This window comes from Danio rerio, chromosome 13 (genome assembly GCF_049306965.1).
Source record: "Danio rerio strain Tuebingen ecotype United States chromosome 13, GRCz12tu, whole genome shotgun sequence".
NCBI lineage: Eukaryota > Metazoa > Chordata > Actinopteri > Cypriniformes > Danionidae > Danio > Danio rerio.
In genome coordinates this window covers 29064930-29084414 of record NC_133188.1, presented here as the reverse complement: position 1 = coordinate 29084414, position 19485 = coordinate 29064930, and the positions used below count along the sequence as shown (strand labels likewise).

General features: G+C 38.2%; 2 protein-coding genes across 4 annotated transcripts in view; one reads left to right on the top strand and one right to left on the bottom strand.

Annotated features, from left to right (window-relative positions):
* pdlim1 (PDZ and LIM domain 1 (elfin)) overlaps window positions 1–19485 on the top strand; it is a 534563-nt gene that overhangs the window by 431149 nt on the left and 83929 nt on the right. The gene's annotated exons all lie outside the window — the stretch shown is intronic.
* bcl11aa (BCL11 transcription factor A a) overlaps window positions 1–19485 on the bottom strand; it is an 85960-nt gene that overhangs the window by 62011 nt on the left and 4464 nt on the right. Inside the window, 2 exon segments of one of the 3 annotated variants that reach the window (NM_001040391.1) lie at window positions 9161–9496; window positions 12747–12906. In NM_001040391.1, the coding sequence (NP_001035481.1) occupies window positions 9161–9496; window positions 12747–12801 (391 nt within the window). In that variant the 5' untranslated portion in view covers window positions 12802–12906. 3 annotated transcript variants of the gene reach the window in all.

The following is a 19485-nucleotide window of genomic DNA, read 5'->3' as shown; positions in this document are numbered from 1 at the left end:
GACAAAGAGGAATAAATACAGTTATGAATGAGTTGTTTGTTCATGTTAATAAATACATTAATTAGGGCTGGGCAATTAATCAAAATCAGCATTCAGAACTTATAATCACTCGAAATTTTCCAGATCAATCTTTTCTATTACTTTCCCTACCATGTGTGGGGTCACATGACCCTGCTCTGTTAATGCTGATTTATACTCATGTATCGAATGCTCATGGTCTGGCACAGCCTTTGCGCAATCGCATACATGCGTACCTGTTGAAAAATGCAATTACATTGTTGCATGTTTGCACTATATTGACAATGATTGTAATCTGTGCCAGATATGACTTGAGATGGCATATTTAACATTACAATATAATTATTTCTTCCATTAAAATATGCACTTTAAAAACAATATTTACCAAGATTATTTTGTTGAAAAGAGATACTGCTCATATCCAACTTTTGAAAATGTTGGAAATAATTAAGTTTGTTTCCAAAAGTGCAAGTTATTTGTTTTCACTTTTTTTCTAAGAAAAACAGTTGGTTTTAGGCAATGTATGTTTTAATTTCAGTTGTTCAATGTTGATGCTCAATAATAATCAAAGATAGTAGACAGTGTTTCCTTCAATTATTTTAAAATCAAGCAATGCACCATTCATTTTAAAAATCTCTCACTCGTAATATGTGAGCATATTTACTGTACAAACCCTGTCAGTGAACTGTAAGTGGAAAATATAAATAATGAATTAATCGTGATCAAGTTAAAATGTTTAATTAATCAAGATTTTGATTTTAGGTCAAATCGTCCAGCCCTAACATTAATGATCATTCAAACTTACAGTTAAGTGCTACCAAAATTTTAGGTCAAATGTATAATTCAAAGTTAAAATCATGGTCTTCTAATCATCAGTTGATGAAGTTACAAAAAACAGAAATATCTGAGACAAAGTTGACCTGTTTTTCAGATGTTTCTTAAAAATTTCTATTTATACACAGATAGCATGACAGTTTACTTTTCAAGAACTAAAGTAATATGGATAAATAAAAAAATATCTAGAACATATTCAATAGGGATTGGTCATACTAAGATTTTATTTGACTCCAAACTAGGCATGGGCCGGTATAAGATTGTGACGGTATAACCTTGGTTAGAAATATCACAATTTCACAGTATTGTAATTACTGCTCAAAAATATATATTTTTAAATGTCTGGGTAAAAAACAAAAACTTTTTCCCCTTTGAACAAAATTTATTTTAATTTTGAGAAAAAAATTCTTTACAATTTAAAACGCCATCTTTGTATATATTTTCTGCTGTAGATACAGTTTTCCTAAAAAAACAAAACAAAAACGTAAATAAGAAAAAAATCTTACTGTAGGAACGATATAGCTGAACATTTTGGTGGTTTTAAAACCTTGATTTTTCCCAAACCACGTTATACCTTGAAAACGGTTATCGTCCCATGATTTCTCTAAACCTTGGTGTAATTTCTATGTGAGAAGTACAAGATTCTGTGCTTTTAAATTACAATTTTAAAAGGAGAAAAAGGGCTTTTGAGAGAAAAAACACCTCAGAAACACCTTTGTCCTGATGCCTTGTCAAAATTCTTTAACCAAGAAAATGAATATAGATAATAGAAATATGAACAAGAATATTAATATGGATACCTAAACCTCATAAATCAGTTTACAAAAAAAATCATAATACTTCTTTGGATTTATACTGAGATCTCATTTGACTGCAGACCTAAAAACATTGTCAAATCTAAACTCTCTACTAAGATCTCCTCTCTACGATTCCTGAGGAGAACAATATCAACCAAACTCTCACTGTTTTCGGAAATATTCACACAGTTTTATTTGTGACTCTCCTTCCCCACAGACCCCCTTAAAACATTAGTAGAGTTAGACTGATAGAAGGAGCGACAAAACAGACAGGAAGAGAGAAGGAAGAAAAAACAGCGAGCGCTGAAGGTGTCTGTAGAGACTCAAGTCCTGCCATCTGTAACCATTAGAGCCCAGATGAATTGATCGTATTGAGCGACCCGGCTGGCGCGGGGGCAAAGCTGGTCAAGGTGACCTCATAGAGAAGTTGTGTCCGCTCCACGATACCAAGAGGGAGAGCAAAAAAGAAAAAAGACAAAAGTGAAAAAATGGACTAGCCTAGCTGGAGCAGTGACGCGGCCACTGCATGTGTCTGACAGTGTGTGTAAAAGGTAAACAGAGTAGTGGAGGACACCCCTCCTGAAGCCCACCCGATGCCTCAAGCCCTGCTCTGTGCCAATTTCTCTTTGGCATTGGCCGCTGAGGGATGTCCTGCAGTACTAGTGCCAACTTACACACATACACGCACCTCGCAAGAACGGCTGCCGAAAACCACAAACAAACGCACGGGCCTTCCACCATCAGACTAGAAATTCTGCACCATTCCTATCAGTGTTTATAGAAACTGTCTGTAATCCGCTGAGATTTATAAATATGCTTTGTAGTACATAAACATTTTTATGGACACATTCCTTTAAAACATCTGACACAATTTGAGAGCTGCAATACGACAGGACCCAGTGGATCTGTGCGCATCCACCCACATACAGAACATACACACACACGTTGGCACAAATAAAATGAGGAGATCAGACCAGAGGGGAGCTTGAATATCTGTAAAATGATCACTAAATCTCTTCACAGAGGCATAATCCAAATTCTCGGTGACCTAAAAATCAAACCCCTACACCTTTTAGACCTGGAGTTCATATAAATATCTTGTTTGATTGCAGACTTTGCTGTCTAGGGCACATCTAAACATGATTTGAGACATTGAGTTTCCTGGCACAGGGTTTCTGAAAAGATAATCTGTAAAAAGTAAAGTTGAAATTTTACAATAAAAATAAAGAACTTTAGTGGAAACATTTAAGACAATGTTGACATATTCGCACACTCAAAAAATATACTTTTGCTGCTTGTTTAAACTTCTTATTTAAAACAACACAATTGTTAATTTTTTGGAGGACAACTTAATTGTTTTATGTTCAATCCACATACATTTTAAAAAACAATTAAAGTATATTTAATCGATTTGTGTTGGGACAACATGAAGGAATTGTGTGTAACCTAGCTTTTTTTACAGTGCAGTTGTTTTGCTAAAACTGTTAAGGATATGTAAAATACACACCGATGACGTTATTGCTTACATATAAACATGAAAATAAAGTGGATATCACTCAGATAATGTTGTTCCCAAAAAATATAATAATAAATGTTTGGGTTTACATTGAGACCTCATTGTATCCCAAACTTTGATATCTTGAGCAAATTTGAGTTTGAGACTTCACTGAGATAACTTCTAAAACATTTCGGTGACATTGCTGAGGACTTTTCTTCTGGGGGGAAAAAAAGAAAAAAAAAAGATCCCCTATCTTCTGTGGGATGAATCAGCAATCACAGAATTTCAGTAAAATCATGCCTTTCATTGCTCATGTGGGCGCTTTAACTCTCAAGTAAGAATTGTATGAGAAATATTAAACACTTTTTCAGGTATTTTGCAAAATTTTTAGACAATTAAGATGAAAATAAATGAATCAGGCCTGGGCGATTAATTGAAAAGTACATTTGTCAATTGTTTTCAGTTACTTTCCCTACGTGTCACGTGATCCCCGCTCTGTTAAAGGCTGTGGCTGATTTCAACTTCTGTGGCCACATCTGATCTCTGATCAAGTAGGATCGACTAGTAGGATTGATCAATGTTTAATTATTCAAGATTTTTATTTCAGGCCAGCCCTAAAATAAATTATTAAAACACTAATAGGCTAAAACACTAACAGACTTTACGAAAAACACCCATAATTACTTCCTCTTCGCTGTCATCAAACCTAATCACACTATCCACTTCTCACAAACCTAAAAATCTAACTCTCCATCTTCACGTACCTGCAAACGACTTTCGCAAAAGAGATTATGAGCAATTTTACATCAACCAGACAAGGCACTTTTATTTTCCATCTAGCATCCGGCAGAAGACAAAGCGATAGCTGGAGGTAGTCCTGTAAAGACGCCATGATCAGGTGGCATTATGGAGATGAGGACAGACAGAAAGGAGAGAGCTGGGTATTTCTTCTCTTGTGATGGAGGAGGCGATGCCATTGTCTGCAGGAGGGAGGAATGGGTGTGTGTAAGTAGGGGGGGGTGATGAGAGCGTCATTGGGTGCTAAGAGCGTATGAAGGGGTGCGGGGGTGGGAGAACTGAGACGGAGCGGGTGGCACTGTGCCAGGCAGTGCCCGTCTGGCTGCTAAATACCTTTGTTTCCTTGCACGCCAGCTTTGGTGCAAAAAAAGCAGGTAAAAAAAACGATGCAATTTTTAGGGTTTTCCAAAGAGTATCGCTCAATTTCAATTCAAATAAAACTGCTATAGCTCAAATAACGACAAAAAAATAGATCTCATGTTTCCCAAGCAACACAAAAATTCCCATCCCGGCAAAATAAAAAAATGTGTGGTGTAGCCCATTAGATGAGAATGGCGAATGAAAGGAAGCCGTCCACCCCCACAGCACCGAGCTGACTGTATCATGCAAATCAAGCCCGAGGATGCAGAATATCACAATGTTTCTGCAAGGGATGCTGCGAGACACATCTCCACATGCAGCAAAACAGCTCTGAGAGAATTAAACATCATTCAGAGCTATTATTACACCTCATCCCTCTGGAAAAGCTTTGCACATCTCTCACACACACATTTTGGTAATGCTATTTTTCTTCTCCCAAGATCAGACAGGAGATGCTACACGTATGCAGGGAATACATGCAAACACACATGGGCATACAACAGCGCGGCATTCTCTGAAAAGAGACGATGGGATTGTGTTGTGTATGAAGAAATTCTGCCGGTGAAAGGAAATAAAAAGGTTTGGAAAATTAGAGCCCCCCCCTCTTCTCGTCCAATCCGAATACATATTCATAAAGAGCTGCTTCCAGGGCGCCATCGCCGCTCGGGTAAGAAATGTCTCTTTGTCGCTTCGTGATAATTCATTTTCCTGAGTGTTAAAAAAAAGGACATGCAAGGTTTGGGTGTCACCCCATATTAAGTCGTGACAGTAGACACACACACACACCTGCTATAGCTGCTTCAGTATACATGCAGCAAACCTCAGTATGCATGCTTCTATTACATCAGTCAGAAATGCACACACACACACACACACACACGCACACACACGCACACACACACATGCTAAAATAAAAACAACAAGCCTCGGCTCTCACTGATGACCGAACGTTAGTGAACGCTGCTCCTCACAAGTCCTCTTAAAAAACGATCAGTGTCACACTCGCAGCTGAACTCCAGAAAGGCGCTTTGATGATAATTATGATCATGACAGATCGTCAAGTTCCAGATAATATGTGATTTAAAAAAAAATGAGGAAGGGGGAAAAAAAAACAATAAGGAAAAAAAGGCTTAAATTGCTGGGGTCTTTGTTAAGCCACTCATTTGGGTCACATTTTGGCACAGAAAATTGCAGGCGGCTCACATGCCAGACAATCGCACACAGTGTAATTGATTCAATATTAATTGGATGCCCCTGATTTACATTGACTGCTACAGCCATATGCATAGCAGAGAGGGAGAGAGTGACAAAATGGGCGAGCAAGCGAGCGGGAGAGTTAGAGGCATTAAAAACCCACCCAGCAAAGGCCATTTAAAAAACAATTATCTGTATTGAGGTCCGTTCTGCATGGTGGCAGTGTTAGTCCGATCTAATCTGCCGATTTATTGGAGAGCAGTCATAATTTCTGAAGGGCTGCCATAGCGAAAGAAAGAGTGCTGAAAAGCGTTTGATGAAAGAAAAAAAAGTTCAGAGCTCCAAATGGCCACATATCACGAGCCAAAGCGAATTCAATCTGTTCCATCTACGTGTTTTTGGACGACGTGTTGAGAAACAGAAGATCATAGGATGTTACTCTGCATATTTTTTACATTTCATCATCTCGCATTGAGAAGCAAACGACATGACACAGATACTTTTAATAAAGATAGTTTTGTGGCAACCGGTCTAATTTAGGCCCTTTTCAAAAAAAAAGTCTCATTTGGGGGATTAAAAATAAAATGAATTAATTATATCTGCATCAAATAACAAATTGATGGAGGAGAGGGTCTCAGTCCTTCCAAGCAGAGCCCCACACCAGGACACATTGAGCTATTTGAGGTAATACACACAGTGTGTGCATGTGTGCGTGTGTGCGTGTGTGTGTGTGTTGCCACTTTCTGTGCTCACACAGCAAGTCCATTCCTCTCTGGCAGGTACTGTTTTTCCTCACAGTGAGCTGCTCTATATGGAAATGGAGTTGTTACATCACACATACCAATTTCCTTATTTGGTTTTCTGAACTGCAGCCTAATAATGCCTTCTAAAACATTTAAAATTCAAATAAAATTAATTAATTAATTAATATACACTACCGGTCAAAAGATTGGGGTCAGTTTTTATTATTATTATTATTATTATTATTATTATTATTATTATTATTATTATTATTATCATTAATAATAATAATAATAATAATAATAATAAATTTTATTTAATCATTAAAATGAAATTATTCTATTAATCAAGGTGACTTTTATTAAACGTAAAAAAATAAAGTTCAATACTTATTTATTAAATATTTATTTATTTATTTATTTATTTATCATTTTTCTTATTTAATTATTTTTTTTTTTTTATTTATTACTAGTTTCAAATGAAACTTTTACTCCAATCATTATTGCTTCTATTACTATTACCATTAATAATAATAATAATAATAATAATAATAATAATAATAATAATAATAATAACAATAATAATTAATATTAGAGTGATTTCTGAAGGCTCAAGTGACTCAAGACTGGAGTAAAGCTGAAGATAACAATTCATCATTAAAATCACTGCAATAAAATAATAAATTATAAACTACTTTTAAACAGTTATTTTATAGTGCAATAACATTTCACAATTTTACATTTTCTATTGTATTTTTGACTAAATAGATGAAGCCTTGCTGAGCAGGAGAAGCTTATTTTCAAACATTTAAAAGTTCTACTGACCCCAAACTTTTTAATGTAAATGATATCTTAAAATGTATAATAAAATGCTGTGTAAAAAATAACACATATAACACATATAAACTGAATTTGAAACATTTTCCATTCAAAAAGAAATTAAATTAATAAAAAACAGGTAGAACAAACTTTAAAAAAGTTTGCCAGCTTTTTCTTAAAAGTGTTGAACTGCCACCTTTCCCTCACTCTTTCAAATGCAGTTTTGTCACATTCAAGTCCACCTCTAACCCAGGTACAAACACACTCACGCACTCTCAAAGTGTTCTAGTTTACATATTCATGGTAAGCTGCAGTCATAACTAACCTTGAATATGTTATGTCTGAAATCGTCTATAATATGGCTAATTAATATCTCTTCCCTGTCTGACCTGACACGGCAGCAGATTCAGTAACATGCTGAGAAGCTGTTATGGTCCTACCCACAAAATTGTTTTAAAAAAATAATAATAACAAGCACACATAATACCAGTGACCCAACGCTATCAGCTGAACCCTGATACATTATGATGTAAATGAGTTTAATAACCCAGTTTAGCGGCTGACAGAAACAAGAGACGTGCGCGATAGCCGGCTCGCACAAAGGTTGTATAATTTGTGCTGAAACTGCATCAACATGCTTAAAACAAAGAGGGCAAGCAGACGCAAATGACCCCGTTCAGCCTCCATATCTGATCAAATTTAGTTCCACTGTACGTTTAATACATGAACACAGACTAGGAGGATTCGAAATATGTGAGAGGGAACTGTTGGAAAACAACTTGATACTTGAACTGAGCCGGCGATAATTAGCCTGGAGCAAAGGGTCAAGTCCAAATGACTGTTGATGGGGCTAACCGGACCCAGACGCTTCCTGGAACCTGATCTTTGAGGCAGACCAGAGAATGGCCAAACGTAAAGCCAGGCCAGAAAAACAGACTGGAAAGACTCACTCTCACATTTTCTGCACTTAAAAAAAAAACAGCCACTCTAAATCGCCTCACCAGCCCAAGACACACTCATGGACGCATAATAGCACAGTGACAACTTAAAGCAGTTCAATTCACTTAACGCTCAGCTTAAGGGAGATTAGACTTATGCTACAACCAAATCCTGTTTTCTTTATTTTAAGTTGAAAATAAGGGACTTCCTTCTTTTATGACTGTATTTTCCCTGTTTTATATAGTGCAGAAAGTCAACCGCTAATTAAAACGCACATCCACAAAACTAAAACAAATAATTAGCGTCGTATTATTGTTCCCTGACAAACCAAAATAACCAAACGGCCTTCCATTTCCTTTGCTTTTTTCGACAGAAAGTGAAAATGTGCAGGCGTGCATTTGTACGGATAAGATGTGGCTGTGCAAGAACCCACAACGAAATCAAGATACATCTGTCGAGACCACATGAGAGAGGCTGTGCAGCTCAGAAAGGCATTTCCCATGAGCCTGTGGACACACACCGAGGAGGATGGCCTCTCTTGTCACAGCAAGGACTCCTCGAACCGCCCCTCCAGTGCCAAAATTTCCCCCCTCTCAATCCTTCTATTTTTCACCCCGTAGAGACGAGCAGCCTGCTGTGTCGTAAAGAACACACCCTTTGCGCTGCAACTTTTAAGGCAAAGTCTACCACTTTAGGCCTCATTTGATAAATGTGGCAAGCGAACGACAAGTTACCAGAGAAAAAGGACTGAGAAGTGCAAATGTGCTAAACCGAAGCGTACAGCCAGTGGTGGCAATGTGTGATCTACGGTTCGAATCTGAGCTTAATTATCCAAATCCCAACTCAAGGAGATTCTTGCTTCCAAGCAGCGCTGATCTTGAGATAATAAATCAGATTTCAAATGTTTGTTGCTCTATGAAGTCATGCCATTCCTCTTTTGGTCTTCGTTATGGCTTCTCACTCTGAGGTTTGACAGAAAAAACCCCCTTCCCCTTCCTATGCCACAGCTCTTAAATATTCAGCACTCTTCATACGTCTCCAAGACGCCCCATGGAGAAAGGACATGTGTCTACGATATGTGGCCCACACAACAACTCTGCTTCACCACAAACAGATACACACAGGCTATAATATGAAAGAGAAATCACGTTGGGTGAGGTTACCTGTAATGTTTTCCTGTTTGGGACAGATTCCTCGAGAAGACGTCGATAAGCAGTCATCGTCCTCCGGCGTGACCTGGACGCCCACTTCCACCGGGTTGGAGGCTCTCCTCAGCTCACCGTGCGAGGGCGAGGGGGGCTTATCCACTGCTTTGTCCATGCACAAAGTGCCATTGCACTGCTTCCTTTTGTGCTCAATGAAAATAAGGATGTCTCCCAAAGGGAAGTTCATCTGACACTGGCCACAGGTGAGCAGGTCCTGGTCTCCCTCTGGAGCTACCTGTACCAGCCCGCGCTGTTCCTGCCTCTCCTCCGAGACCACGGCTGACAGGGGCTCGGCTGCACGCAGGAAGAATCCATATGCGACACAGAGGGAATGAAAAGCAGAGAGAATATTAGAGACTGGGTGTAGTAATGAACGCAGACAAGATGAGGGAGCACAAAAAATATTTTACAAATCAAACTTCAGTTTTTAATTTCAGAATCATAAAGGTGATTACCTCAGAAATTGTAAAAAAAAAATAATAATAATAATTTAAGCATAAAATAATTTACAAAATAAACATTTTGTAAAAACAAAACTTCACAATCATAAAAATATGAATCCTTAAAAGTTCATGACATCTTGATTCATGATAATATAACACTAAAATGAACATAAGTTATATCTGTTTTGGTTTTTAAAACTACATCTCAGACTGACTGTTTCACTCAACCACACACACACACACACACACACATCTGGATTATGACTGCATGTACAACACGTGTAGATATCCAGCAAAACCAAAACAGTCACAGCAGCATCAATACATGCTTCACACTTGGAGTAAAAGTACTGATACCTTTTTCCATTCTCAATAAAGTTAGCTATACAGTCCACACACAGACACACACACACACACACAGGTATTTATAACGGCTGTTTAGCGAAATCTTTCGCGCGGAGGTTACACTAGCTTGCTAATGGTTAAGAATCTTGACCTTCTTTATAAGCTGCCAATTTCATGCTTTAATGAACCTAAAACCACTGAGAATCAAAAAATAGATTTTAATTTTAGTGGGTGATGATTGGTACAGATTTTGATAATAATAAAAAAGGTGTTGGGATCACGAGCAGGGCGGTTAAATTTACCTCAGCCCAGTCTGGGGCAGATACTGAGGGGCAGATGTGAAGTATCTCCCAGACGTGGTTATGAGTAAAATATTCGACACGTTTGCACATGAAATAACAAAGACGAAACGTGATCAATTACCCTTAAATATGAGCGAATGTTTTCCGTTTTTACATTGTATTATTGTGCGTAATTGCTTGCATTTCTAATAGGAGCAATTTAAAGTGAAGTTAAACGTTTTTGTATCTGGTTCCAAGATACACAGATTGATATTGATTCGTATTAAATTCGTAATGATACCAGATGTAGAACGTCCAGTAATGTGTGATTTTGTGATAAAAACAGAGATAATCGACATATTTGCAAAAACTTGAGTCATAATTTAATAACACCCAGCGAGTACATATAGTTGCTTAATAGATATTTCAGCTTCAATAAAATGTAACATTAATACAATAGCTTAATACAACATTTAAAGTTATGCGTTATTCTACAATCGGTAATGGCATTTAAAGATTTCCGTGCATATGCATATTTTTAAATATTATTATATATACTTCACAGACTACGATTGACCTTGCATAAATAAACTAGGATTCCATGAATGTGTTTTGAAGGAATATTCAACCATTTTAAAACAAATTAAGCCAACTCAAAATTTGTGGAAAGTGTGGAAAACTGTATTAAACTGAGTTTTCACAATAGTTTTAAATTACATTACCTGCATATGCATTTCAAATTAAATCAGTTCTTAAACTAAAAAATATTTAAAGACTTAAAAACAATTAATTTGTCTAAAATTCAAAAGCATCTTATTACAAAAAAAAGATTTAGTATTAGCTTCTCTGTGTATGAAATTCAAAGGGGTTTTGAATAAATTCATTAAAAAAGTTTGTAGGCTCGCTTGTTGTTTCTTTGCTTTAAAAATAACCGTCTTCTGTGTAATTATAAATTGGATGGCAAAGTTTATCAAGATCGATACTGGCTCTGTTTGCATTACCTGAAAGTCATGTTAGTTTTCTAGATCCATTACAAAATATACAAGACATTTTTTTAAAAATCCTATAATTCATGCCAGTTCAGGACGGGGTAAAAAAAAAACTGTTACAAGTTCATATACAATACGTTTCGCTCTTGCAAACATATGGTCAAATATAGATAGTGCTGAAACTGATCGGGTTCGAGTCTAGTTTATGATCGTCGTGTGCCCCCTAGCGGTGGATTTCGGACACGTGCAGCAGCGAAAGCGCAGAGTAACCCGCGCTGAGATCCACAGCCTGTGTGTGGAAACCCAATAATGTTACACGATACTTTACAATGTTACAACAACTCAGGATTTGTGTCAAACACGTTTATCTATTAAAACGCGGACTAATGCTTTTGAAGATTTACGTTTCAGACATCAAAACTAAAACATCAAAAAGATAGAAGCTAAATGGTTGTGTCGTCGAGCTCCTGACAACATTTCAGGTTCATATAATCTGAAGCATACTTTATTTAGAAAAATGCAACTTATCACAGTCCTTCAAAGCACGTTTAGTGTGTCAACTAACATGATCTCTGGAAGAACAGTAGGTTAGTGTGTTACGAATATATGCATAAAAAGCCTGGTTTTCTCGATACATTTGTATCCAAATAGTTGCATTATATTTAGGTTTCGTCTTACCTTTGTCAACGACATTTAAGACGAAAATCAGGCCTAAATAGAAATCGTATTTCTCTCCTTGCAAATGTACTCGAAACGGCAAAGAGCGTAACGTAAAATACTCTTCTACTGCTTTTCAGCGAAAGCCCACAAATACTGCACAACCGCGTTTTGCTTCAAACGTTAGAAAAGCGTTAATGTGTAAAACTCGAAACGATATTAGGCTATATGCAGATGTCTTACTCTGCGCTGTTAGTCTCAGGCAGAAGACTATCGTGCTCTATTTGCTGGCAGTGGGTAGTAAGCGCACGCGGCGCTTGTAAACAGTCGGACACGAGATTTTTCCCAATCAAAATTCGCTTCCACTCTTTGAAAATCTTCCAAAAATAGTGCGAGAGGGGGGAAATCCTGCCCAGAATCACAGACAGACAGCGTTGCGGGACACTCCACGAGATGTGAGAGTAAATAAGCAAGCGAAAGCACGCGTGCATATACCCACCACGGTCCGGTATATGTGAGCGTTTGCTCTTAAGTGGTCAAAGCGACTGGGGCACGAGAGCCAAGACATATGCGCCTAAACACAGAGTCGACACGAACTTCTCCAAGTACAGCGATGGAAGACAAACTTTTTGGCGATTCGGTGCGCGTAAAGGCATTCAAGAGATGGGAACGCTCTCTTCGCTAAAGTCCACTTGATCGGCGCTGCGCTGTCCAATGTCCAGTGTGTCTTCCCTGAGAATTACGCTCCTCTCCAGCAACTCAACGCTACACAACGCAGCCAAAAAACAGGTAAAGGCAACGGGCACAACATATATTTGTCTTTACTTACGCGAAAAATCCCGTTTGCTTAAGTGCTGGGGTTTGCCTTGCTTGCGGCGAGACATGGTGGTTGGTGGTGGCTTTCAGCTCGGTTCACATCGGGAGAGCCGGGTTAGAAAGGAGACTCCAGAGAAAATATCTTCATCAATGCCTTTGACATCCAAAATAAATTAGAAATAATACAAAGATGGCGCAGGGAAGATGGATTGTGGGATAGCCGTCATGGCTTTTTTGAAAAGAGAGAGAGAGAGATGAAAAAATGGCAAAAGCCCCCCTGAGCTGCAAGTTCAAGTGCGGACGTGACGTCCCTGCGAACTTGAACGTCAGGAGATGGATGGACACAGACATACAGAACATGGGCAGGGCAAAGCCGTGGAGTAGGAGGAGGGAGTGGAAATAACAAAACCAATGGACACTCATTAGGGGCTGGACATGAAAAATAGACCCGAAGAAGCCAATGGACAGAAAGATCAGGGGGCCGGACAAGAGGCGAGAAAGAGGGAGCGAGAGACAAGCACACACACAAGGAGAGAGAGAGGGGGAGATATGTTTAATGAAAGCAATGTGCGCTGCGGAGTGTGTGTGTGTGTGTGTGTGCGTCCGCGCGCGCTCGCGCTCTGGGGGTGGACGCAGGAAAACAGAGCACGAAAAGCCAATGGACAGGAGATTCAAGGGGGCCGGACGTGCTATATATACAAAGACAGTGAGAGAGGAGCCTCGCATTTAAGGTTTCGTAGTGGACACTGATGGTGTTTCAAACACACTGACTCAACTCCTGGTCAAACAGTCAAAGGTAGCGCGCAAGGTAGCTGCTTTTCAGCGAGACACGATCGGGTTGCATGAACAGGACAGACAGGTTCCGAGCCGGGGCATGTGCAGGGTTCAACCGCCGCGTGCGCTGCCACATTCCTCCAGCTCAGAGAAACTTAAGGCACATCACATAAAGCGGGATGGGATACTTGCTCGTGCGCTCTGCGCGCGATGTAGGTGGGACTTAAATACTACAAGAGTGTAATTGTAAAAATATAACAACACACTGACGAATAGATTGTGGGAGCAGCCCACTAGAAAGAAAGGGGACGGGGTAATAACTTTCAGATGTGTTCAGATTATAGAGAATGGCGACTGGGGGGAGGAGGGGGTGTCAGTAAACCGCCGCGTGGATTTAGAAATATAAAGATGCTGTAAACAGCGCTGATGCATTCGAAATTAAAGAGACATGAAGCGTATAACCGAACGCGATGACAAGCTAGTTCAATGCATGAGGTGGGAGGAAGAGAGAGACACCCCTGCGAACTAGTAGAAGTACAACTAGACTATAGCGACTACTCCAGAGAAAGCAGAGGCTGCGTGAACAAGTGACAGTCTGCGGGGAAAAGGCACAATTCAATAGGGAACCGATCGGAGTTGAAGCCGAATGCTGGAGATAATACGTGACCCGCGAGCGAGTGAGTGAAACTGCTTTGCAGGCTTATACGCTGACATCTTTGTTTCTGGACCAAGACTGATCGCTGTGTTGGTGCGCGTGTGTTTTTTTCCGACGCGAGGTGTCAGATCTTAACGCGAAAGTTGAGTCAGGTTTGTGCTGGGTAAAAAGGTCAACTTTGCGCGAGATCTATCTGGGAATACCAATGGATCCGCTCGACTGTACCACACTGACTGTGCCGATGCTTTTCAGGTCATTGTTCTCAACAAGTGCATATGATTAAAAGCACCGTATCGATCTGAATTTTGTATTTCCAGCCTTTGATATCATTTCGACGCAGCGCACTATTTTCAGCGTGCACAAAAGGAGCTAGATACATTTAGCACTTTTAAGAGTTCCGCGCATGAATGCCGTTTCAGAAATAATGTGTTGCTTTAAGAAAAGAACAATATTCAATATAAAACAAGAAACAGTTCTTATGTTAAGTTTAGATATGCTAATTGAACTGGTTTCTTTAAAACACAAGCACAGGCGGTTTGTGGATGATAAAAAGTAACTAAAGAAAATTCTCAGTCAGTAAACACTTCTGGGCTTTAAAGTGGGACTTTTTACTTTTTAATGTCCACGAACTTGTTTAAGGAATTCTTGACAGAGATTGTGCTTTCTGTGTTATGTATCCCACAGAAAGACTTCATTGTTAAACTTTGTTCGATACATCACCGTGTAGGCTACCTAAAATACAAGTTTGCCGAAATAACCTAAAAGTTATAGTTCGAAATAACCCTTCGGGTTTGCTGTAGTCTGAATGTTTAATTAAACATTTGAAACCCTTTTAAATCCGAAAGCATTATTCCCCACGAGTAAACAGCAAATATTACCGAGGTTAGGGCGCAACGTGCGCAAATATCTTCTGCTTTAGGAGCTGGACAAATTTGGGGACGTTTACGCATTTCAGCAGCACTAACCATGGCACCTGCCCACTCAGGCCATTGGCTGATGGACCGCCTTTTTTCCACATTTTTTTTTACTTTCATGAAACTCTCTCTTGCTCCTAGGCGAACATTGATCAGACCAAACGGAGCGTTTACACCTCCTTCAGGAATGGAAGCTATCAGGCAGCAACAAAACGCCGCGTACAAACAGAATCTCAATATGTAAATGACAATGCGACTGATCCCATCATAAATCAGCCAGACGTTAAATGCATTGCAATATCCATCTCTCCAATGCACGGTCAGGCGCGCTCGCTCGTACAGAAAAAGTGCTTTTGTGTGAGAGAATGACAGAGGGAGCGATTGGAAATGAGAGTGAGTGGAAAGTGCGATGACAGATTCATGCTTAAAATAACGTTTTAGTTCAGTGCGTCAGGCCCTGTGGATGACACAAAAACCAGATTACCAAACCTACATAATAAAAATGTTAGTAGGTTTTCACTATTGGATATTATACCGGGGGTGAGGGGATTAATATTGGTACATGGGTCAGGTGAAAAGCAAGACAGTTAAATGTCTTTTGGTCATGTGTCTGCCTTCCACGGGTAGTGGCTCAAGGAAATTGACTGACTGGCCCCTTGGGCACATTTTAATATATGGAAATGACCGAGGGCTTATGCGATAAATCAACGCCCTACGCCCTGTTCATGCTTCACTCCTCTCATTTTCCCACTAGCTCTGGCAATTCATCAGCAGATCTGTTTTCCTGCAACTGTTGTCCAGCGCTGATGTCACGTTTAAAGAGAGGCTTTTAGCATTTACTAGCACCCGTCGCGTGCAGTTAGTGTGTGTGTGTGGGCCAGTGTTTTCATTTATTTTTCTATATTATCAACTTTAATGAATTTGCAAATTCTCATTGTGAGTAATTTTGGTTATAATTTCTTTATTATTTTTTAGTTTTCCACGTCTATTCCAATTTTAAACGTGACATATTTAAAGCAATGTTCTTTTATACTTTTAGGATTTTGTTATTTTCATTATTTTTACCAAATATGTTAAACTTTTTGATTAATGCCTTCATCGTCACTCATCATTGAGCATTTTATGGATCAACAAAATGTTTTGTAAACACGACTAATTGTGTTAATTAGTGCTAAAAAACTACTCTGCAAAACAGTAAAAACAAATCTTATATAGCCTATACTCGATTATTTATTTAGATTCCCTTTGCTATTTTTAATATATGCATTTGTCATTACGTGTGTCTTTTAATAAAAACAAATTTCATACAATAAAGTTTTTTTTAAACCTACAGTGCGAATATGTGAGATACGTTCTACTGGTTTAATCCAAACCCAGAGCCATGGCAGACAGAAATAAAAAAAAATAAATAAATAAACCAAAAATGCTAGATATGTATATGCCCCGTTTTGTTTTCCATATATGCATATTATATGATGTAAATACTGGTTCACAAAGATATTTATGGATAGTTTTGAATGAAGGCATGCACTGGCCCTCCTGCATGAAATTATTCGGCTTCCTTGCCTTGTTCGTAGTTAAATTAAAATGGCATGTATCTCTCAGCTACGGTTGTAATCGTGATATTATCCTCTTACGCGTTCCTCTGGGACAGGCTCTGCGAATAGCTTTTGAGTAATTAACCATGTAAAATGTCACTATAGGAAAATTGAGCATTATTAACGAAATTATTTTATCTAAGAACAGTTTGCAAAACATGCTTCATTCGAACACAAAACCTCCAATAGAAAGAACAAAAAAAAACTCATAGAGGATGCCAGTGCAAACATTTCTTCACTTTGTCCAAAATATCGCAAAGCCATAATTTGACATATAAACCAACCTGGCAGTATTATATGTAGGCCTCGTCGTGTTGACTGAGAGATACTTTGACCACCTTAAATCTACAGATACCACAAAATACAAGTTTTACCTCAAAGGACGGAGAAAGGCGAAATGGGAATGCTCTTAAAATCCCTGGTAAGTCAAGCTTTGCCTGCTTTAAGGAATTTTAAGCTTCGGCAGTTCAGACACATTCGCAGACTGAAAATTAATATTAATGGCTAGATTTCACAATGTGGCATTATCACACTGAGCGATGGGTGGGCATGCCATCTGGGTTTTGGCAGGTATTAGATATAATCAAAGGGATTACGACTCTGTGGGCGAAATTATAAACGTGAGTACTGCTTCTTTCACAAAAGCAACGGCATGTGAGCGAGTTAAAGAGGAGAATAAGAGGAGAGACTGAGGAAATCAGATTACCTGAGAGAGCGGACTACACATGTGGTGACTCTGCGAGATATATCATTATAAAAACGTTTTATACGAACATAATACACATCCTTAACTTTGCGTAAACGTTATTGTAAAGTAAACCAGGTGGTGTTGTTTATGCTGTAGTAACTGTTATTATTAGCCAACATTATGTTGATTAATGGATGCAACTGAGCCTGTCGTTTAACTTTTCGTTCATTTGCATGTTCTTGCAACCTGATGTTCCTTTAGAGAGGATGCTAAAGTGATAACACAACAGAAAATAAACCTAGAGAATACACATAAATGTCTACTATCAGTGGGGATAATGTACACAGAGGCCTATAAGTAAACTATACGTCAAATCACAGTTTCTCAAAGTCTTTTCATCACGTTTGAGTCCGGCCAATGATATAAATTGCAACCATATCTATTTTTTATGATAAACTTAACCTTTTGCGTAATTATTTAGAAATGGCTTTGAAGAAAAACAAGTATTAAAGACCATTTAAGTTTAATTTGTTTGGTTAAATTGCTTTGTAGCATAGCCTAATTGCAAAAAATAAGCGGGACAAGCATATAATCAAATATAGAAGTTAATTATAACAATAAAATGAATATAAATGTAAATTCTGGAAACTTTTAAAAAGGTTTCTGATGATAGACTCGTGGACTCGCGGAGTTTGGGAGAAGAAAGGAGCAAAAGAAATGTTTCGTGGTCCAAGCTCCCTCTAGTGTGCGAAATTATAATGACACAGAATGCTGTTACAAGGAATCGCCGTAGCCCACTGAAAGAGATGAATGAAGGAATCTGGTTTTATAACATTACAAATCATTAAACTAAATCGTTCAGCAAACAAATAAAAATACAACTTTTTAAAGAGAAATAAACGTCTGGGTTTAGAATAGAAAACCGTTTTCATCGTTGAGAAAGTGAAAGTTACTTCCTTCGTATTTTAAATAGCTATATTTTCTCTTGGATATTCTTAATGTTTCTTTGCATATTATCTTGGTTAATTATTGATCGTAATTGATTTGTGTGTGTGTGTGTGTGTGTATGTGTGTGTGTGTGTGTGTGTGTGTGTGTGTGTGTGTGTGTGTGTGTGTGTATGTGTGTGTGTGTGTGTGTGTGTGTGTGTGTGTGTGTGTGTGTGTGTGTGTGTGTGTGTGTGTGTGTTTATTTAAGCTATAGGCTGTACAAAAGATGTAGTATTTCTATAAAATAAATGTTTATACAACTTTTTTGTGTAGCCTATTTATTTTAGCTTTTCATTGAGAAGGGTGATAGTCATCAGGAAGCCTATAATTACGAAACAAGAAAAATAAACACTGGTTATATTTTTTACACAAAATAGATAGCCAACTATAAAAGCTGTCTCTTGATTTGATGCGTTTTATATTTGCATTAAACTTAAATTCTGCTGAAAATGTTTTTTTTTTTTTTAAAGATTTAACTTTAAAGATGAAGCCAACTTTAAAGCTTTTTTGGTTTTAAATAGATTTTACAACTACATTAAATTGCTATTTTCTCATGATTCGACAGTGTAAAAATGAACAGTCTTTCCCCAACTCCCACGTCAGCAACTGAAAATAAATACAGGAGTCAGCACAGCTTTGATATACAAAGAACGAGATTTGAAATATCGTAAATCAGAAATACAATGCACAGCACACGCAATCTAACAGTTCGTGGGAAAAATTATTATTTTTTGTACAGTCCTTACATCCAGCAGTAATTTGTCAAGTTGGCTGAAATGTTTTCATTTTAATCAGACTGAGTTGTGGCTGTTATAATTGCTTCAGAACCATGGACAGCGACTACGCGAAATCAACTCACTGCCACACAAACTCTGGCAGCGAATGAGCTTGTCTGTAAACACGGGAAGAAACATCAGAGAACACACTGCTGACGATACCGCAGAAGAATTTACCGAATGGCCTTTACAGCGGGAACCCCGACTAAACACACTCTTTCTCTCTTACGCTTTAAGTCTGACTATAAACTGCTTTCCAACAGGTTCTAAAGGAAGCCTTAAGAAGATGGATAAAACACACTGCTGAAACACGTTGATCTGCTAATTTTCTTTTCACAAATACCACATGAAAAGAAAACA